Genomic DNA, 21,158 nt, shown 5'->3' on the forward strand with positions numbered 1-21,158 from the left:
CAGGACCTGCAGTAGACACTGGAGCAGTTTACAGCCAAGTGTGTAGCAGCTGGGATGAAAATCAGCTCTTCCAAATCCGAAGCCTCAACAGAAAAAAGGTGGTTTGCCCTCTCCGGGTGGGTGGAGAGTCCCTGCCTCAAGTGGAGGTGTTCAAATATCTCTCCTGCTCCTCCACATCGAGAGCAGCCAGCTGAGGTGGCTCGTGCATCTATTCCGGATGTCCCCTGGGCACCTCCCTGGAGAGGTGGAGAGGCACACTGGAGGGACTGTGTCTCTCGGCTGGCCTGGGAATGCCTCAGGATCCTCCCAGAAGAGCTGGAAGAAGTGTTGTGTGGAGAGGGAAGTGTGGGTCTCCCTGCTGAAACTACTGCCTCCCCAACCCCAGATAAAGCGGAAGAATATGGATGGATGGATGTTTAGCAGCTGTAGCACTGTGTTCTAAAGAAGACTCCCTGTATTATCTCTGTGTGCAGGTGAAGTGTGACCTCTACTGGCCACGGGACCAGGAGCCTCTGTACTATGGAGACCTGATCGTCCAGATGAGCTCCGAGTCTGTGCTGCCAGAATGGACCATCCGAGAGTTCAGGATCTGCAGTGTAAGACCACACCTGCTTTAGTCCTGATCTATGTCCTAACCTGAGGGATTTAGATGGATTCTCATATGTGAACTCATTTTCCTGGTTCAGTCCTGGTTTAGTCCTGGTTTAGTTCTGGTTTAATCCTGGTATAGTTCTGGTTTAATCCTGTTTTTTGTCTTGTCTGTCGCTGGTAGCATGGGGGCTGTGGTTAGCACTAATGCTTCACAACAAGCAGGTTCCAGGTTTGACTCCTGGGTATTTCTGTGTGGAGTTTGCATGTTCTTAATGTGTGTGTGCGGAGTTTGCATGTTCTCTCTGTGTCTGTGTGGAGTTTGCATGTTCTTTCTGTGTCTGCGTGGAGTTTGCATGTTCTCTCTGTGTCTGTGTGGAGTTTGCATGTTCTCTCTGTTGAATTTGTATGTTCACTCTGTGTCTGAGTGGGTTTCCTCTGGTTTCCCTCATCAACCCAAAACATGCAAAACAGGTTAACTCCTCCAGCTAATGTAGTCCTGACTGAGACTAACTCTGATCGGTCCCAAAGCTCCTGACAGGTTTAACCCAGAGACACTGAAGGATGGGTCAAATACCCATGACACATTTCCCTACAAGAACAGTAAAATGTACATTAACCTGAACCTTACTCTTCAGGAGGACCAGCTGGGATCTTCTCGGGTCGTGAGGCAGTTTCATTATACCGTGTGGCCGGATCATGGGGTCCCAGAGACCACGCAGAGCCTGGTCCAATTTGTCCGGACTGTCAGGGACTACGTGAACCGGAGCCCTGGGTCTGGACCTACAGTGGTACACTGCAGGTGAGAAGAACTCTTTTCTCTGCCTACAGTGCGGTATTAATTGTAGATGTAGTAGTAATAGTATCTTTTCTCTTGTACAGTGCTGGAGTGGGTCGCACTGGGACCTTCATTGTTCTGGACAGAGTTCTGCAGCAGCTTGACTCCACAGAATGTGTGGACATCTATGGCTGTGTGTTTGACCTGAGGCTACACAGAGGGTACATGGTCCAGACTGAGGTACTACTACAAGTATTGATTCTATTAGAACTACTACTACTACTACTACTACTGTTACTACTGCTAGGCAAGCTAAGCAATAACATTTCCAAGAAGATGGCAGATCCCCCCCAACATAAATGTTAAATAATGCACCTTTATTTGAATTCAGATTTATTTGTCATTCCAGATAAACCTGTACTAGTTTCATTACTGTTTCCTATGTGGCCAAAGATCCTTTTTGTTGCCTGATCTAGTCAGTCTGTTTTACTAACCAGGGCTGGGAATGGTCAGGATCTGGATGGGAGACCACTGGGAACAGCACAGTGGCTCTAGTGTAAATTGTCATTGTGTCCATTGGCAAGACACTTCACCCACGTTGCCTTCTATGAATGTGTGTGGTGGGAGGGGCCAAAGGTGCAGATTGTCAGTCTCACTTCTGTCAGTCTGCCACAGGGCAGCTGTGACTGCAATAGGAGCTTACCCCCTGTCTCCAGTCTGACCCCTGTCTCCAGTCTGACCCCTGTCTTCTGCCCTGTCTCAGGTCCAGTACTCGTACCTGCACCAGTGCGTCCGCGATGTTCTCCGAGCTCGAAAACTTAGAGAGCAGGAAAATGTTCTGTGTCCGATCTATGAGAACGTGCACTACAGCCCCCACAGAGGTACTGAACTAGAACTATACCAGGACTATAACAGGGCCATAACAGAACTAGACCAGGACTAAACCAGGACTATAACAAGACTGAACCAGGAGTAAACCAGGTCTAAAAATGGTCTTTTTCTCCACAGAAATGCTTTGTACTAGACGCTAGAGACTTGCTGCCACCACCACATGGAAACACATGGGATCTTTTTACATTTCATTTTTATCTAAATGCAAAATACATTATAATATTTATGTTACAGATATTGTTCCAGAATTGTACAAACAGCCAAAGCACTGAAGTATCTTGTAAATAATTTGTCTTATATATATATATTTATGTAAATGTATTTATATTATCATTTTGTATGTTGGACAAATACAGTATTAAATCAAAACTGCCTCTATGTAAATGAATGACCAGACTCAAGACTAAACCAAGATTAAAGGACTAAACCAGATCTAAACCAGGACTAAACAAGATCTAAACCAGGAATAAACCAGATCTAAACCAAATCTAAACCAGGTCTAAACAAGGTCTAAACCAAGACTAAACAAGGGCTAAACAAAATCTAAACCAGGAATAAACAAGATCTAAACCAGGAATAAACCAGATCTAAACCAAATCTAAACCAGGTCTAAACAAGGTCTAAACCAAGACTAAACAAGGGCTAAACAAAATCTAAACCAGGAATAAACAAGATCTAAATCAGGACTAAACCAAATCTAAACCAGGACTAAACAAGATCTAAACCAGGAATAAACAAGGACTATACCAGGACTAAACCAAGACTAAACAAGATCTAAACCCAGGACTACAGCAGGACTACACCAGGACTAAACCAGGACTAAACAAGATCTAAACCAGGACCAAAGAAGATCTAAGCAAGGACTAAATGGGACAAGGACTAATCAGGCCAGCAAGAACTTAACTAAGACTTAAGACCAGGACTGAATCAAGATTTAACCAGGACTAAACCAGCACTGAATCAGGACTAAATGGGCACTAAACCAGGACAGAACCAGGACTATACCAGGACTAAATGGGCACTAAACCAGGACTACACCGAGACTAAAGAAGATCTAAACCAGGACTAAAGAAGATCTAAACCAGAACTAAAGAAGATCTAAACAAGGACTAAACCGGTCAAAACTTATCAGGCCAGGAAGAACTACACTAAGACTTAACATCAGGAGTAGGTCTGTTAGTGTAGTGGTTAATATGTTCGCCTCACACGCGAAAGGTCCCAGGTTAAAAACCGGGCGAGAACAGCTGTTTTTGGAATTTCCCCACTGTGGGACTAATAAAGGCATATCTTATCTTAAACCAGGTGTAAACCAGGACTGAACCAGGATTGAACCAAGACTAAACGGGACTAAACCAGGCTTAAATATCTGCAACCACCTCTGATCACCACCAGAGAGAGCTGTCACAAAACTTCAGTCACAAGGAATGGACTAAGCTGGGACTAAACCAGGACTAAACCAAGACTAAAGCTAGACTAGACCTTTATGATGTCACAGAGTGGAACAGAGTGTTTTGAGCACTAGAGGCAAGCCAAATATGTTAGGATAGAAGGGCATCTAACACATGGGGGATATGGGAAGGTCTTACAGGATTACTAAACAAAACACAATTCCAGATAGTTTTTGATGAAGAAACTACATTAGATCAGGGTCCATATTCACTTAAAAAAACAAACAACAACTCTGTTATAATGTTGTCATCACAAACATACCTGGAGTTGCGTTTTGTTTCATTCACACATGTTGCATGTTTGCATATTTAGGCTGAGTTCTTCTCTCAAACTGAACAAAATCTCTGTTCCACCTTGCAATGTCACGTAATACAAGTGCTCCACTGTGTTTTTAAACTCCATACACTTTCAATAGAATCATTTGGATGATTGGCTCTGGAATTGCCAATCTTTATTGAACTAAAGCTTAAAGGAGCTGTTAACTTGAAAACTACCACTACATGACATCACAAGGGGAAAGAGAGCATTCTGAGCTTGGGAGATGTAGACAGACTAATAATAATGGGTTTCTCAAACATGTGTGAATGAAACAAAACACAACTCCAGGTATGTTTTGGGTGAGGAAACAGCATTATAACATGATTATAATGCTGCATAAAGCTCACAAGAGTCATTTTCATGTAATATAGGGCATTTAAAAGTTCAAATAGTTTGTGAGCGACAGATCTGAAACATTAGAAACAAGAGTACTGGTAAGAGCTCAGACTGTGGACTCTCCCTTCTGTCTGAGCCTGACTCATTCGTGTGGGAGTCGCAACAAAAGCATGTTTGACTGTTATTTCACAAGACGCTCAGGGCTGAGTCAGCACAACCTTTACTATACATTTACTAAATGTTTACTACACGTTTACTACACGTTCACTATGGGTTTACTACAAGTTTACTACAGGCCTACTACACTTATTCTATATGTTTACTGTAGGTTTATTACAAGTTTACTACAGGTTTACTATATGTTTACTACAGATTTACTACATATTTACTACAGCATTACCATGGAGTTACTACAGGTTTACTATATGTTTAGTACTGGTTTACTACACACTTATACGTTTATGTACAATATTTTTACATGTTTCAACACATTGACTACACATTTACTACACCTTCACTATAGGTTTACTACAGGTTTACTACAGGTTTACTACAGGTTTACTACATGCTTACTACAGGTTTACTACATGCTTACTACAGGTTTACTACAGGCTACAAACCAGGACTAAACCAAATCTAAACCAAGCTACAGGCTTTACTACAGTTTTCTACAGGCTTATTATAGGTTTACTACAAGAACTTACTCACAGTACACACTTTTACTAAACCACTGTGTAAAAGAAATGATTAAAATGAACACAACAGCAAAAGAATATCAATAATTGGAAAAGGGAAAAACAGGACTAAACCAGGACAGAACCAAGGGTAAACCAGAACTAAACCAGGACAAAACCAGGAATGAACCAGGAATGAACCAAGATTGAACCAGTACTAAACCAGGGCTAAACCAAGAATAAAGCAGGACTAAACTAGGACTGAATCAGGGCTAAACTAGGACCAAAGCAGGACTGAACTAGGACTAAACCAGGGCTAAACCAGCACTAAACCGGGTATGAACTAGGACTAAACCAGGACTAATGACTTGGTTACTGCCTAAAACATTACATTTAAAAACTATTACAGATCAAATGGATTATCATCAGAATCTAAATAGGCATAAGAGAAAGAAGCATGTACATTTTGTTAATTTCTATGAGAATATTTATAATTACAGGGAAGTAATTATACTTTAATACTCTGTATAACAGTGAAGGAGGCAGCAGCAGTAATACTACCAGTTGTACTACTAGTAGTAATAATAGTAGTAGTAGAAGTAGTAGTAGTAGTAGTAGTAGTAGTAGTAGTAGTAGTAGTAGTAGTATTAGAAGTAGCAAAAAGTTTGAAGAACATTTAGAAGTAGTAGTAGTTATTGTAGTAGTAGTAGTGTTTGAAGTTTAGTATTTGGTGTAATGTAAGTCTCTTTTAATAAATGATATTGGGCCTGATTGTATCCAGGTTTGGTTTAGAGTTTCACTGTTTTGCCCCTTAAGCCTTTAGAATATGACTCATTTCTGCGGATGTCTCAATAAAAGATTTAATTTTAAGCTTTTAGGATGACTGACATACCATTACTTTTGTTACTCATGTCCCTCCCAAACCACACGTCCTGCGCATGCGCCCTTCCTCCCTGCAGCTTTTACCACATTGGAAAGAAAAGTTGCTGCCTGATGCGTCTCACTGCTCTTTTTTCTCCAAACAATACAAAACAAACCCCCAGATGGCGTCTCATCTTTACTTAAACTCTTATTTGATGTATAAGGAAGGCGTTTTCTAAATAACAACAAATAAAGCTGTATTTCCAACGTTTGTCCAATGCGGATGCGAAGCTATGCGAAGCTATGCGAAAATTCCCATAGATTCCTATACACACCGCTTTTAATAATGCTTTTCTTTATACTTTACTTCGTTTAGTCTTAATATGCTTGTCTCTATAATACATTGTTGTTTATTCACGTCAAAAATAAAGTCAACATTTTCAACTACACTGCAAATGTATTAATAAAATAAATATATCAAACAACGTTTCAACAACATTTGTCCGTGTAGAGTTTCCGTTGTCAATATGGCAGCCGAAACTACGCATGCGCACACAACTTTTGACGCAAATCGGGTAGTGGCAAAACGCTGGTCGTAACTCTCGGAGACTAGCGGCAGAAAAGCGCTTCAAACTTTGATTTTCGGCCTTAAAAACACACACGGACGCCACGTTTCAGCACGTACACAAGCAGAAATGACTGTTCATGGATTTTAACTGCGACTTGTGGCTTTATTTGAGCGAAAATGAGCCGTGAACACCTTTGAAAGAATTGTTTTTTTTGGCGCCGCGGAAAGATGGTGGAGCCTCGGCTGCTGTAGCTAACTGCGGCTAGCTGTGGATCGCTTTGGGTTTACTTTCACCCACCAGGAGCTGAAAAAGTGTGTGAATGCGCGGAGACTTGGACATTTGGATCGGGGACACCAGCGCAGACGCGTGAGGACAGTTGTGGAGGTATTTGAGACGCGGTGGGAGCCAAGAGTCCTATGGGAATGCGGTGAAAGCTAATTAGAGAGCCAAATCACAGTTAGCTTATTCAAGTTAGCGAGAGGTCAGCTGCCATTACACTCTCAGCCCCAAACTCAGCCAATCAACACGGATCCAACACTTTTCTCCGCTTTAACGCGATACAAACGCACAAATTCTGCTTCAAATCTAAGTTTTTTTTAAGTTTAAAGCTTGTGTTAAAGTTCTGTTGATTCTATAGTTCAATCCTGGTTTAGTTCTGGTTCAAAACTTGGTTCACAATTCCTGGTTTCGCCTTGGATCAAAAAACACTGACTAAAATGATCTAAAACTAGGCTCATACAGTATTCGTAACATTCTTTGTGGGTATTTTAGTCGTGTTTACATATTTTTTAAGCGCCAGGATAGTAAATAAACAATAGTATTTTATATTTTTACAACTTTAACTCGTTTTCCTGATTTAGTCTAGGCGGAATAGTGATTGTAATTATAGTCTCATCGTAATAATATGTCATATCCATCTATTGCTTAGATTTATTTTTTAGTTTGATGTTTGTCATTTTGTTTCTTTAAATGGCCCATTTTGCTCTATTTTCTAATCTATCTTATAATGTTTCCTCATCACAAACATACCTGAAGTTGTGTTTTGTTTTATGTACACATGTTTAACACACAAACCCTGGATATTCAGACAGAGTTCTTCTCTCAAACAGAAAACACCCTCTTCCACCTTGTGATGTCATGTGGTAATACAAGAAGTGCTCCACTATGTTTTTAAACTCTGTATACGTTCACTAGAATTATTTGGATGATTTTAGCTCTGGAATTGCCAACCTCTACTGAACTAAAGGTAAAAGGAGCTGTTAACTTAAACTGCCACTTCATGACATCACAAGGTGGAACAGAGCATTGGAGCTTTGGAGATGTACAGATTAATAATAAAGGGTTACTCAATCATATGTGAATGAAACACACAAAACTCCAGGTATGTTTTTGAGGAGGTAACATAACTTGGCTTAAAGCTCACAAGAGTCAGTTTTACGTGATATAGGACCTTTTAATCTATACGAGAATAGAAGTAGGGCTGATCAGTAAGACAAAAATATGATCCTGATTTTTTTCTCAATTTTTAATACAATTTTTGTTCAAAATCAAAAAGGTGTTGATTTTATGAACATGACATGTCTTGTCTCTCTCCTCAGACCGAAGAGCCGTTGATGAGTTTGGACCAAAATAATGTCGTTCTGTGCGACTCTGAAGATGGAACCGGAGCAACTGGAGGCTCGATTTAGGTCTGAACAACAACTGTCCAGAGCACTTTAAATAAAGACGTCACCATCTGTAATGTCTTTGTGTTCAGTAGGCCTGGCATGACAATAAATCTAGAATTGCTGTAATAAATATAGACGGTAATCGATAATATTGAAGCTAATTTATGCCACTGACGCAAAAACCCAAGAGCAAATTTAAACTACAAAAAATAATTTTGTTAAAAATCACGAGCTGCAATAAATAAACATCCGAATGAAACACTTAAGTCATTAGTTCGCGTCTGTAATGAGTCAGACAAGTTATTAATTTAAACTTTTACGGCTTATGTATGATCATATAGACCAAAAATTACCCTGAATTTCCCAGTATCACAATAACACATTTAAAGTTTGATATATATTGCTGAAGTAAATATAGACCATAAACAATGATATTGAAACTAATTTCTTCCACTGATGCCACGTTTACAAAGAAAAAAATGTTGCGCTAATATATAATTATATATATATATAACTATATGCACACAGACACACACCGTATTTTCCAGACTATACCTTGTTCTGGAGTACGTCGCACCAGCAAAAAAAAATTGTAATAATGAAGAAAAAAAACATGTATAAGTTGCATGTTTTTGGGGAAATTTATTTTACAAAATCCAAGATAAAGAACAAACATTTTATCTTTAAAGGCAAGTTATAGTAATAACAAAATAGAGAACAACAGGCTGAATAGCAGTAACTAACATAACACATAGACAACGAACTGAATATGTGTCTGGTATGTTTCCGTAAGATATTAACAGTTAATCAGATACGCTACACTAATGTAACATATGCCAGCTTGTCCACAAACACGAGAGATGTGGGTTCTTTTCACTGATGTTTACTGTGGTCTTACTTCTTCATCACAGTTCAAACCTTAGAACTAGCAAACACATCAAATATAAAATAAGCGCTGGCTCATATTACATATACACACAAAACTGCATATGAATGAATGGAAAATATACACACCACTTTGGCCTGCTAGTAAACAAACCGGTGAACCGAAAACTTAATATTTTATTTCTCAATTGTTTCTTAAATAGTGCTCTGTCGGGTAAGACTTCACATTAATCTAAAAGGCTGAACCGGAAAACGGGACATATTTTTCTTAACCTTTAACTAGACTTAGGATAAACTGAACATTTACAATATTGTTCCAAATGAAAAATTATCACCTTTATGGTCTTATAAATGAAGGGGAAATCAATAAGGTGGAAATTAAATATGAAATGTATTAAAGAAAATAAGTCAAATACATTTTTTTACAGGTATTACAAATACACCACCGCCATCTAATGGTCAAACAAGTGAACTGTAACATGTATAATCAACTGATCCCTAACACATTCATATACGCGTACATAAAGCATAGACAGCAAACTGAATACATGTCTGGTATGTTAACATAAGATATTAACAGTTAATCCAATAACTAAAGCATAAAAAACAAGCTAACAAGTTTACTCTCGATCTCACTCCAAATCACTAAATCTATTGAATTCTTCATCCTCGGTGTCGCTTCTGAACAACTCCGTCTCTTCTGGAAGTAGATGAAGTATGACAGTATGACAGCCGCTTACTCGTGGCTGTTATACTGGTACACAAGCCTAGAGTGCCCTCACGCAGGTGTGACCATAATGAAGATGTGAAATGATATATTTTAATAATTTCACATATAAGTCGCGTCTGAGTATAAGTTGCACCCCCAGACAAACTATGAAAAAAGTGTAACTTATAGTCCAGAAAATACGGGATATGATTTGAAAATAAAACAGAAACATTCTTGTTCTTGTTTTGTGCCTAACAGTTTCTCTTGCTATTTGCAGACATCAGATGGTGCTGTGAAGAACCATGGGTGGCTGTTTAAGCTGTCCAGAGAAAGAGTCCATCCCAGATAATCATCAGAGCAAATTCAAGGTAAGTTCATAAGGTCCAGATAAAAAGAAGTGAACTAAGTGAGTGTGACGTCACCCATAGAGTTCGGCTCCAGTGAATTGAAGCTCATTGAAGCTAGCAGTTATAGGAGCAAATTTGGAGCCGAGTTGCATATTAGGAATTCTGACCACAAGTATCATAGCAACTAAAGAGCCAATCTGGAGCGAGGCTGTTGAAGGTAATGCACTGCTTGTTTGGCAGGGAGCAGGCATTTAGCAATGCTGTCAATCAAGTCTGTTGCTAATGCTAGCAGGAGTGACCTTGGGGAAAGAAGCCACCTGATTTGTCTGTTATTATACAAACATGAATATTTAAGACCAAAATGAGAAGCCTGACAGCAGCAGTTATAGAGAGAGAGGTTACAGTTTTCCATTTAAACTGAGTCAATGGAGCCGGAAGCACGCTCATGCTCACTTCCTATTTTGAACATGGCGGTCCATTCATATTCCATGTCCATTTATAATAATAATAATAATAATAATAATGCATTTTATTTATAAGCGCCTTTCAAAACACCCAGGACACTGAACAAGATTAAATTAGTTGTCACTCTATGGTCCAGATGAGTAGTCCTGATCAGGATCCTGGCTTAGGTTAAACCTGTGAGGAGCAGGGGACCAGATCTAAGTGATATTTTGGGGCCATTTTGTCAGGCAGATTTTAGCCAAAAAGATGTGACCAAAGTTTGTGCCCGCGCAAAACTCTGATCAGTGTTGGTTAAAGGTCCTATATTGCACAAAACTGACTTTGTGAGCTTTAAGCCATGTTATAATGGTGTTACCTCCTCAGAAACATACCTGGAGTTCTGTTTTGTTTCATTCACATGGTTGAGTAAGTCTTTATTATTCTGTCCGCTTTGTGATGTCATGAAGTGGTAGTTTTCAAGTTAACAGCTTTTACCTTTAGTTCAGTAGAGATGGGAAATTCCAGGTATGTTTGTGATGACGAAACAAAATCAATCAATCAATCAACGTTTATTTATAGAGCACTTTACAACAGTCAAGCTGGCCAAACATTGTAAAATAGATTGAAAAATTGTGTAATATTTAAGTCTAATCGGAAAAATGTCTGTGCTATGATTTCAGACATCCAGCCCTGTTTGTGGTGTTTGACATGAATATGTCATGTGTATGTTGAATTTGATGATAGAGTATCGATATCATGAGCCGCTGTTTTGAGTACTTTTTTAATAATAATAATGGCTTACACTTGTAATGCGCTTTACAGGCTTGTCAAAGCGCTACACTATAGTCATTATTCATTCATTTTCACACTTGATGGTGAGCTACTATAGCAGCCACAGCTGCCCTGGGGCTGACTGACTGACCACCTATCATTCACGCACACACCACTTTCATACTAGGCAATACTTTGCATACTGGGTGAAGTGTCTTGCCTAAGGACACAACGACAGAACTTGGTCCGAGCGGGACTCAATCCTCCGACCTTCGGGTTGGGGAACCAACACTCTAACCACTGAGCCACTGTTGCCCCACGAAGTTTGATGTTTCGTAAATATAGATGACGATAATATTGAAACAAATTTAAGCCTCTGACACAAAAACCCAAGAGCAGATTTAAACCACAAAAACTATTCAAATTCTACAATATTGTTAAAAATCATTCTGCTCAAGTAAATAAACAGCAGAAACAACTGTGCACAGGTTGTGGTTTAACAAAGACTTTATTTTTAACTGAACCGTATCGAATTGAAAGTGCACAGTATCCAGATATCATATCGTAACTTCTTAATGATACCCTCCCCTATGTAGTGTTTGTTGACTTATTTTTTTAGGGCATATTGATTAGAGATCAACTGATACGTTTTTTTTTTATGGCTGATACTGATTGTTTAGAATACAGAGCAGCTGATGGCCAATGAGCTTTGTTGGTATGTTGGACGGATATTGATTCTTGTCCCCAACTGATGTCATTTAAACAACAAACTGACCCACAGCCTTTTTTTTTAACCACAAATCCCTAGAGAGCTGTGTGTCACATTTAATGCAGTTCTCTTTGTATTTAAGTGTTAAAATTAAGCCTTGTGTGTGTTCTAGGCACCAGATTGCCTAAACCAAAATATAGGCCTGTGATGGAGATTACCGATACCCTATACGCAAAAGAGTCTGAATATTGGCCCGGTATATAAGTCCGTCTCTAAAATTGATTTTGGTCATATTGATCAGTCATGATTTTCAATTTGATTAAAAAAAACAAAACATGAATATAGATTTAATTATTTTTAATCTGCTCCTTTACTAACACAGGACAGGCTGTGGACCTCTCCTTTAAATGGCTGTGGACTTCTCCTTTAAAAACACGTTGCACTTTTTTCACTATTATTTAAAATTTTATCTTCATATCTCCTTTGTTCATTTTTTCACGTGAGTTCACCCTTCTCACTCTCTATTTCTTTCATCAACTTCAACATGCTTTAGAGACACGCACAGATACATGCGCACGCACAGAAACACACACGGAGACACACAAAACAAACAAATAACACCCAAGCTGATCTTTCACCATTGGTCAGGACTGAATTTCGATTAAAATGTGATTATAATTAACTTACTTTGTGTGATAATGTGAATGTGTGGTGTTTGTTTGTTTACATATAGGTTGTTTACATACAGGTTGTTTACATGCGTGTTTTGTTTTCAGGTGATAAACGTGGACGACGATGGGAACGAGCTCGGGTGTGGTGTGATGGAGCTGACTGAGGCGGAGCTTGTGCTGCATACTCATCGCCGCGATGACGTGCGGTGGCCGTATCTGTGCCTGCGTCGTTATGGATACGACTCCAACCTGTTCAGCTTCGAATCAGGACGCCGTTGTCAGACCGGGCAAGGTAAAAACTGTTCTAATATTTACCTAGTTATTAATAAAATACAAAACAATACAGTGATCTAGAGCTGTGGTCTTTAAGTCAATTAATTGGTTGATGGAGTCTTAACCCTATAGCGTCGGATCCTATCGTCGCCGATAGAGCGCGGTTGCGGACTTTCCAGCACCGTAACTCCGCACCCAGTCGTGCTCTCATGTAAATTCAAACGGCGTCTCAAAGCGGAGACATGGGGCTATATAAATATTTTACCGTCATTACTGTAATCTGCCTCTGTTGTCCCTCGAAGGTGACGAATGAGAGCGCGGGGGCTGCGGGGATTTTCCCAGTCATTTATTCAATGCGTAAAAGAAAAAATACGGATGGATGAGTAAAATAGAAGTAGTTGTGTGAAAAAATGCAGTAAATTCTGATACTTCGTTTAAGATGATTTTTATGGCTAAAAAAAGAATAAAAGTCTAGGTCTAGGTAAGCTATACTGGCCCATAGTGTGCTCAGTCCTTAAAGGGTTAATCTGTCTTTATATAAATACATTGTTTCCTAGTACTTTTGTTCTGCATAAATAGTAGAGTTTGCATGAACTTCCCTGCAGGTGTTGTCTTGTGAGTGCAGTTAGCAGAAGAGCTCAAACAAAAGTCAACACAGCTAAACAGGTCAAGTCATCAGGGCAGTTTGAGGTGAGTAACAGCCCTCAGGACAAAAGTGTTCCTCCCTTGTGTCCTGCAGTATCACAGCAGCCTCCAGAGGGCGCCAGGGTCTGTTGTTTTGGTCGGTGATGAGATGTGACATCACATCTTCTGCCATATTTAGTGTAGAAAGTCTGTCGCATATCAGAGCTAACTGGTTAGCATAGCTAGCTTCAAACAGCATCGTCATGGATTTAGAACTGCTCAAAATACATAATTCAATAGTCTTGAACTTGTATTCCTGCAACTGCACATGCTGCACTTCTTCGTTGGCCAAAATCCCCAAATGTTAAGTTAAAAATTTAAGATAAAAAACAAAACAACAACTGCGTGCCAGTCAGCCACAGGAGGAGCCAACCACAACCATGGCAACCACGGCATTAACGAACGCTGTTGATGTTTCTGTTCTATTTCTGTTTAAAATGTATCTCTGTTTGTGCTTCTGACGATGACTCTGGATGGTAAGTGACTAGTGTGATGTGACACCAAAGTAACTAATCCTGGTTGTAGTCCTGGTTCTAATCCATGTTTAAGTCCCCCGTCTGGTCCAGATGTGTTCGTCTGGTCTGTCCTGTGTCTCGTGTCCTTCCCTCTGACCCTCTCTGAACAGGGAGTGAGGAGTTAAGCAGCAGTGGGTTTAAAACACACTGCAGTTACTGTCAGACCTGCACAGCCTTGGTCTCTCCACCAGGGGACGATCATATGTTTGAGTGCAGCTTTTCTCAGTGAGAAATGTGGAGCTCAACAGTGACCATTCACCATGGCAGTGCACTCAGGTCTGTAGATGAGCCCAAAATGAGCCCCGAAATGGGTCCAAGAGGCGTCATGTTAATTTCAGTGGCCTGAGCTCATTGGTGTGTGATCTTCTGACCTGATCATATGTTTTTTACAAAACATCTATTTGTAATATTTACAGTTCTCACGATTTAAAAATTTAATTGCATTTCATACAGTGTACTGGACCGTAGTATTTGAATTATTGATAAATAACATATCATCATTGGTTTTAAACTGTTTTTGAAACTTCATAAAATGCCAAGTTATTAAAATATTTCACTATTTGATATATTTTTTGGATCTGCCTTATGGACAGTAGTATCCACACAGCTGATTATTCTGTCGTAGCTTTCAGACTCTTAATATTTGAAATGTGGAAAAGTCTATGATAAAAATTAATGGAAAGTTTTCCTGGTTACACAGTGAGCCCTGAAAGTTTGAAAATAGAAATAAGTAAAAGAAAATAAGAATATAACATACAAGAAATAATAAAACTAGAAATAAGATGTGAGTTTGCTCTTTCCTCTAAACTTGTGTCTAAGATTGAGAAATGTGTTTCTCAGTTCTTTGACCTCTGACCCTCCTCACTGACCTCTATCTGTTTTCTTCAGGGATCTTTGCGTTCAAATGCGCCCGAGCCGAGGAGATCTTTAACCTGCTGCAGGAGGTGATGCACAGCCACAGCATCAGTGTGGTGGAGGAGGCAGTACTGGAGCCCACCCACCAGGGGGCGCTGCACACCAACACTCCAGCAGGTACAGCACTACTGTGTCCCTGTCCTGTGTGTCAGATGCCCTCCCATCCTTTATTCCTGTAATATTAGACTGAGCTGGGGCAGGTCCAATGTCTCTTGTTAATCTGCAGATGTTGTGGTGTGGTTGTAGATTGGACCTCACTGATAGAGGAACAGTAATATGTTTCTAACCCCCCCCTCTCTCTTTCTCTCTCTCTCTCTCTCTCTCTCTCTCTGTGTCTTCCTCTCTCTTTCTCCCCCCTGTGTCTCTCTCAGCTCCAGGATACTCTGTGCCCACAGTGCCTAATGGTGTCACCCGTCTCCCATCGGTGGGTGACACGTCTCACCCGTCGACGCGGCACCCGTCTGTGGCCAGCACCCGTCTGCCCTCTGTGGGCGAGGAGTCCACACACCCTCTCCTCGTGTCCGACGACCAGGTACATCCTACTGTACTCTTTATACTTTTGTAGTGTTAGTCACTACCCCTCCTTATTATTATGCAAATTATATTTTTCTCAGATTTTCCCAAATTGGCAATATAAATAAGTCATCATAATTTTCAAGTCATCACCCTTTAGAGTACAATTTGAATGTTATTCAACAAACATCCCAATGATAGCAGTATTTTTTCTGCAATAAAACACTTAAAATGCACTGTTCCAATTTATTAGAGTTTCAAACCGTGTTGTTGTAAACAGCTGAAAATGGCATTACCATATCACTGAAATCAAGAGCTCTTAAGCTGTTTTGGTTGAAATAGCTTAAGTTACATTTTATCATAGAGCCCATTATTTGATAGGAGCTTCACAATTTTTTGAACTTATGAGTTTGTGCAGTTTCTGCTTGAATTTTTTTTGCAGTATGTCAGAATAGCCTCCCAGAGCTGCTGTTTGGATGTGAGCTGCCTCCTGCCCTCATAGATCTTTCACTTGAGGATGCTCCAAAGCTTCTCAATAGGGTTGAGGTCAGCGGAGGATGAGGGACATACCATGAGTTTCTCTTCTTTTCTGCCCATAGTAGCCAATGATGCAGAGGTGTTCCTTACAGCATGAGATGGTGCATTGTCAGGCATGAAGATGATTTTGCTACAGAAAGCACAGTTCTTCTTTTTGTACCATGGAAGAACATGGTCAGTCAGAAACTCCACATACTTTACACAGGTCATTTTCACACCTTCAGGGACCCTAAAGGGGCCGACCAGCTCTCTCTCTGGCCAAAAATATGACTCTTCCACCTCCTTGCTGACGTTGCAGCCTTGTTGGGGCATGGTCATGGTCACCATCCACCACTCCATCCATCTGTACCATTCAGGGTTGCCCGGCTCTCATCAGTGAACAAGACTGTTTGAAAATTTGTCTTCCTGTATTTTTGGGCCCACTGGAGCCATTTCTGCTTGTGAGCCTTGGTTAAGGGTGGCCAAATTGAGGGTTTATGCATAACTGTAAGCCCCTGGAGGATCCTACACCTTGATGTTCGTGGGAGTCCAGAGGCTCCAGCAGCTTTAAATACCTATTTTCTCCTTTGTAATGGAATTTTAGCAGCTGCTCTTAATCCGATGTATTTGTCTGGCAGAAACCTTCCTCATTGTGCTTTTATCTGCATGAATCCGTGTGTGTTCTGAATCAGCTACAAATCTGTTAATAGTACGATGATCATGCTTAAGTTTTTATGAAATATCTAAAGTTCTCATACCTTGTCCAAGATATTCAACTATTTTACGATTTTTGCCACTAGAAATACTTTTTCTTTCCCATATTGCTTGATAATGGTGTTTTGTTTGATAATGTGGAACATCTTTCTGAAGTACGGTAGTTTTTCCTTTAATTGGACTTCCTGGCTAACTGGCACAGGTGTCTGAGATCGATTTCACTGACCCAAAGAGCCCTGAGACACAATACAATCCATGAGTTTCACTGGAAAACAAAACATTTGTACCTTAATGACATTTAAACACAATTTGCATAATAATTTGGAACGCGGTGTATAGTAAGTAGTTGGTGTTCTTAGTAGTGGTATTAGTGTTTGTAGTATCTGTTCTATCTGTACTAACTCTCCCCTCTCCGTTTGCAGGTGCACACATATGTGAACACGGCGGGGCTGGAGGAGACGTCCAGTCCCCTGACCGTCATCACTCACCTGGAGAGTCCCACGTCTCCCTCCTGTCCCCCAACACCTCCTCCCCCGCCCCGAGCACCTCCTGTGCCCCCCACTCCCTCCTCTCCCCCTCCTGTACCCATGGCTGTGCCTGCCTCTGTACCCATGGATGTGCCCGCCTCTGTACCCATGGCTGTACCCGCCTCTGTGCCCACCGTACCCACGCCTGTGCCCGCCCCGGAGCCCGTGGTGCAGATGGAGGGCGCAGCCGTCCGCTTCGTCCTGGGGCCTACGCCAGTGCAGCGGCAGCAGATGGAGCAGCAGAGACAAAAGGACCAATCAGAGACAGACAAACTGGACAAGGACCAATCGGAGGCTGGTATGGTAGAGGAGGCGGGGACTCAGCCCAACGGCTCCGCCTCCTGTGGCCCCGCCTCTCGGCGCCACAGGCCACCGCCCCTAACCCCTGACCCAAACGTGAATAACTCGGCTTTGCGGCGCACGGCGCTGTTGGACTATGAGAATCTGCCTCCTCTACCTCCGGTGTGGGAGGCTCGAGCTCGGCCGGAGGAGCCGCCCTCCGCCCTCAACGGCTTCAGCTGCGCACCGCACAGCGCCCTCTACAGTCCAGCGCCACTCAGTGCGGTGTCGCACAGCGCACACTGTTACGTGAACACGGAGAACGTGACGGCTCCTCTGAGTGCTCACGTGGCTCTGCGTTCGCGTCGTGCAGCTGACGCTCCCACCGTCTTTAACTTTGACATCAGACGCCCCCTGGAGGGACAGACCCTCAACTACGTGGAGGTGGAGACGGACACAAACCACAGCCCGCCCACGCCGCGCACACCCACCTCCCCCGCCCCTGGCACGCCCACTCGCAGAACCGAGCTGTATGCCCTCATCGACATCCAGCGAACGGCCGCCATGTCGTCTTTGCAGAAGGCCCGCCCCAAGGACGACGGCACCGCAAGGAAGACTCGGCACAACAGCACCGAGCTGCCCACAAAGGCCACGGCCTGAGGCTAGACCACAGGTATAGGCCAGGTCTCAGTCTCTGCGGGGGGTGTGGCCTAAGGACATGGGGGTGGGACCAAGAGCACTATGGCAGCACTGCAGTTTGGACACTTCATCTGCAGGGGGCAGTACGATGTAAAACGAAGCACAACGTCACCTCCAGGGGGCAGCAGAGTAAATCATGAGTTTGGTACAAAAACGACGATGCTCCAAAAAACAGGACTCTTCAGAAATGTGCCTTTTCCTCCTCTCTCTCCTCCTCTCTCACCTCCTCTCTCTCCTGCCCCCTCTTCTTTCTCTCCCTCCCCCTCTATGAAGTGTCCAATCGTGTTTGGGTGCTGCTCGCTCCTCGGACTCTCGGAGCGCCGGACTCCACCTCCTCGGACGTTTTCTCTGATTTTAGGTTCATGTTTTGGGGTCAAAGGTGAAAGGTACTCGACAGTATTAATAATAATGATCATTCCAGTTATATCTTTTATACTCACGCTGCTGTGTCACGGTACAACTGTAAAACTCGCCACAATAAATGCTCATTTTTATTTGTACTTCGGAAAAAATGAAAAAAAAAAATCACTTTTGTCTTTATTTGTGTGACGCAGTGACTGGGGTTGGTGTCTGTGTATGGTGATTTATTTCTTAAAGGGCCAGTACCTGATTTTGAAAAGAGGGTATTCTGCCAAATTGACTCTTTGGAGCTTTCTAACCTGTTATAATGTTCCCTCATCAAAATTCCTGAAGAGGTTTTTAGACATCACCATGCATGTTTGAGTAATCTAACGATCTCTCCTGGGCACTAAACTGTGCTCCCACAGGACAGTTTTCCATAAATGTGTGCTTGATCTGCAGGTTAAGGCTCAACCCAGGTTCATTTGTGATTGTAAAACCTTTTTAAAATTGCAGCATTGGTTCCCAAACTGGGTGAGGTTATCAAAAACATTGTTTCTGCAAATTAAATGGTAATATGTCCAGGTGCCCTCTTTGGATGATAATGGTATTAATTCTGTTGCTCAAGTTAGACTTTAATTTGAGTTTTATTTGAACACACTCTGAACATAAAGAGCTGACTTAACTGAAACTACAACAGGTGAACTGATCTGTGCTGTTAAACAAGTTCCTCTCAAATAACATTACGGTCACAAGCGAGCATTAGCTTTTCAGTTAGTCACTCTCACCTTTTTATTGAAAATCAAACTCCTAAACAGGACCATGAATGCTCGGATTGATCACAGGCTCCTGAAAATGTGCTATTTAAATCCATTTTGTATCTACTGTAACTGCTGAACATTCCTCCATAGACATACATGCAGAACCCCCCAGCAAGATGTCACTGCATATAGTATCAATTTTGTTGAATAACCGTTTTCCACATAGATGACCCCATTGTCTAAATACAGTATTTTTATTGTCATCCTGGTGTTCTCCATCAACCCAAAACAAGGTCTTCCTGATCTGGAAATGGGTCTCCAGGTGCTGCACTCCTCCACAGACACTGAAAGATGGGTCAAATGCAGAGGTGATGCTGTAGGTTGGGTCAAATGTAGAGGTGATGCTGTAGATTGGGTGAAATACAGAAGCATCTTAACCATTTATTTCATGGTTCATTTTCACTCTTACCAGCAGAGGGCGTGGTACTGTTTTTATCTGTTATGAGATGTGATTATTTAAAATAGGTGTATTCTAGTGTTTGGACCTAATTTAGTTCAGTGTTAGGCCTCTTTTAGACCTGGTTTAGTTCAGCCCAAATTCAGAGAATTATTGATTGAAAATTGACATCAGTAGTGACATCATTTGAAGTTATGAAATGGCAGATGAACGCCCAGAATAATATAGTTTCAGTTTTGAGCATTATGAACGGCTCTCTGTACATGCTTCAATCAGTTCATGGACTCATAAAGGTTCATATTACACGCTTCTCTGATCTATGTTATGTTGTTTCCTCATCACAAATATATCTGGAGTTGTATTTTGTTTCATTCACAATGTTTAACACATAAACCCTGCATATTTAGGCTAAGTTCTTCTCTCAAACATAAAACACCTTGTTTCACCTTGTGAGGTCATGTGGAGGAAGTGCTCCACTGTGTTTTTAAACTCCACACACCTTCACTAGAATCATTTGGATGATTTCAGTACTGGAATTCCCTAACTCTACTGAACTAAAGGTAAAAGGAGCTGTTAACTTGAAAACTACCACTTCATGACATCACAAAGTGGAACAGAATATTTTGAGTTTGGGAGATGTAGACAGACTAATAATAAAGAGATACTCAAACATGTGAATGAAACAAAACAACTCCATTTGTTTTTGAGGCGGGAACATAACACGGATTAAAGTTCACAGTTGTCAATTTTGAGTTATTAGAATCTTAAATGTTTTTATTATTTACACTGTAGAGACTGAAAGCATAAAAACTGAATAAACATTTATTAGTGTAACAAAAGATTTGAAATAAGTTATAGTAAAGTTCACAACTTAACAACAAAGGTGTTTCAAGAAGACTCCCGTACAATGTCTCACTCTGAGCTCATTTTTATTAGCAATGTTTTGGTCCCTCTGACCTCTTTCAGGTGAGACTGAAACATTGTACTAATGAAAGTGATCTCAGAGACAGTGAGCGGGAGTCTTCTTAAAACCTTTCAGTCAAGTGCCTTTGTTCTAGCACCACACCTGTCGTGCTGTCAGATGTTCAGTTTACACAGAAATGAATTAGCATGGTATTGAAAACATAAAGCCACATCTTTGCTCAAGAGTCTGTTAAAGAAAAAATCTGTGCCAAATATAGGCAAAATTTTCGATATCACTGATCCCTGTTCACCTGGGATCCAGAATAAAAACTTAAGTGCTTTACAAAGATCTGCTTGAGATTCGAACCTGGAACTTTCTTGCTGTGAGACAAGTGC

At 41.2% G+C, this 21,158-nt stretch overlaps 2 protein-coding genes across 2 annotated transcripts in view; both read left to right on the plus strand.

Annotated features, from left to right (window-relative positions):
• Positions 1–2,622, plus strand: part of LOC117372525 (receptor-type tyrosine-protein phosphatase beta-like) — a 36,065-nt gene extending 33,443 nt beyond the window's left edge. The window contains exons 28-32 of the mRNA XM_033968343.2: positions 474–596; positions 1,227–1,390; positions 1,471–1,606; positions 2,130–2,247; positions 2,375–2,622. Coding sequence (XP_033824234.2) covers positions 474–596; positions 1,227–1,390; positions 1,471–1,606; positions 2,130–2,247; positions 2,375–2,397 — 564 coding nt within the window. The 3' untranslated portion in view covers positions 2,398–2,622. The remainder of the gene's footprint in view (positions 1–473; positions 597–1,226; positions 1,391–1,470; positions 1,607–2,129; positions 2,248–2,374) is intronic.
• A 3,824-nt stretch (positions 2,623–6,446) lies between these two features.
• Positions 6,447–18,814, plus strand: LOC117372400 (fibroblast growth factor receptor substrate 2-like). The gene is made up of 7 exons (XM_055222644.1): positions 6,447–6,848; positions 8,063–8,152; positions 10,003–10,093; positions 12,773–12,959; positions 15,028–15,171; positions 15,426–15,586; positions 17,220–18,814. The coding sequence occupies exons 3-7, from the start codon at positions 10,028–10,030 to the stop codon at positions 18,261–18,263; spliced, it is 1,602 nt and encodes a 533-aa protein (XP_055078619.1). The 5' UTR covers positions 6,447–6,848; positions 8,063–8,152; positions 10,003–10,027; the 3' UTR covers positions 18,264–18,814.
• Positions 18,815–21,158: the final 2,344 nt, after the last annotated feature.

The sequence above is a fragment of the Periophthalmus magnuspinnatus genome, chromosome 6, assembly GCF_009829125.3.
Source record: "Periophthalmus magnuspinnatus isolate fPerMag1 chromosome 6, fPerMag1.2.pri, whole genome shotgun sequence".
NCBI classification, from domain to species: Eukaryota; Metazoa; Chordata; class Actinopteri; order Gobiiformes; family Gobiidae; genus Periophthalmus; species Periophthalmus magnuspinnatus.

Coding starts and splice junctions, on each gene's coding strand:
- LOC117372400 (XM_055222644.1), top strand. CDS start 10,028: ATGGGTGGCTGTTTAAGCTGTCCAGAGAAAGAGTCCATCCCAGATAAT. Junction 12,960..15,027: donor CCGTTGTCAGACCGGGCAAG/GTAAAAACTGTT, acceptor TGTTTTCTTCAG/GGATCTTTGCGTTCAAATGC. Junction 15,587..17,219: donor TCCTCGTGTCCGACGACCAG/GTACATCCTACT, acceptor CTCCGTTTGCAG/GTGCACACATATGTGAACAC.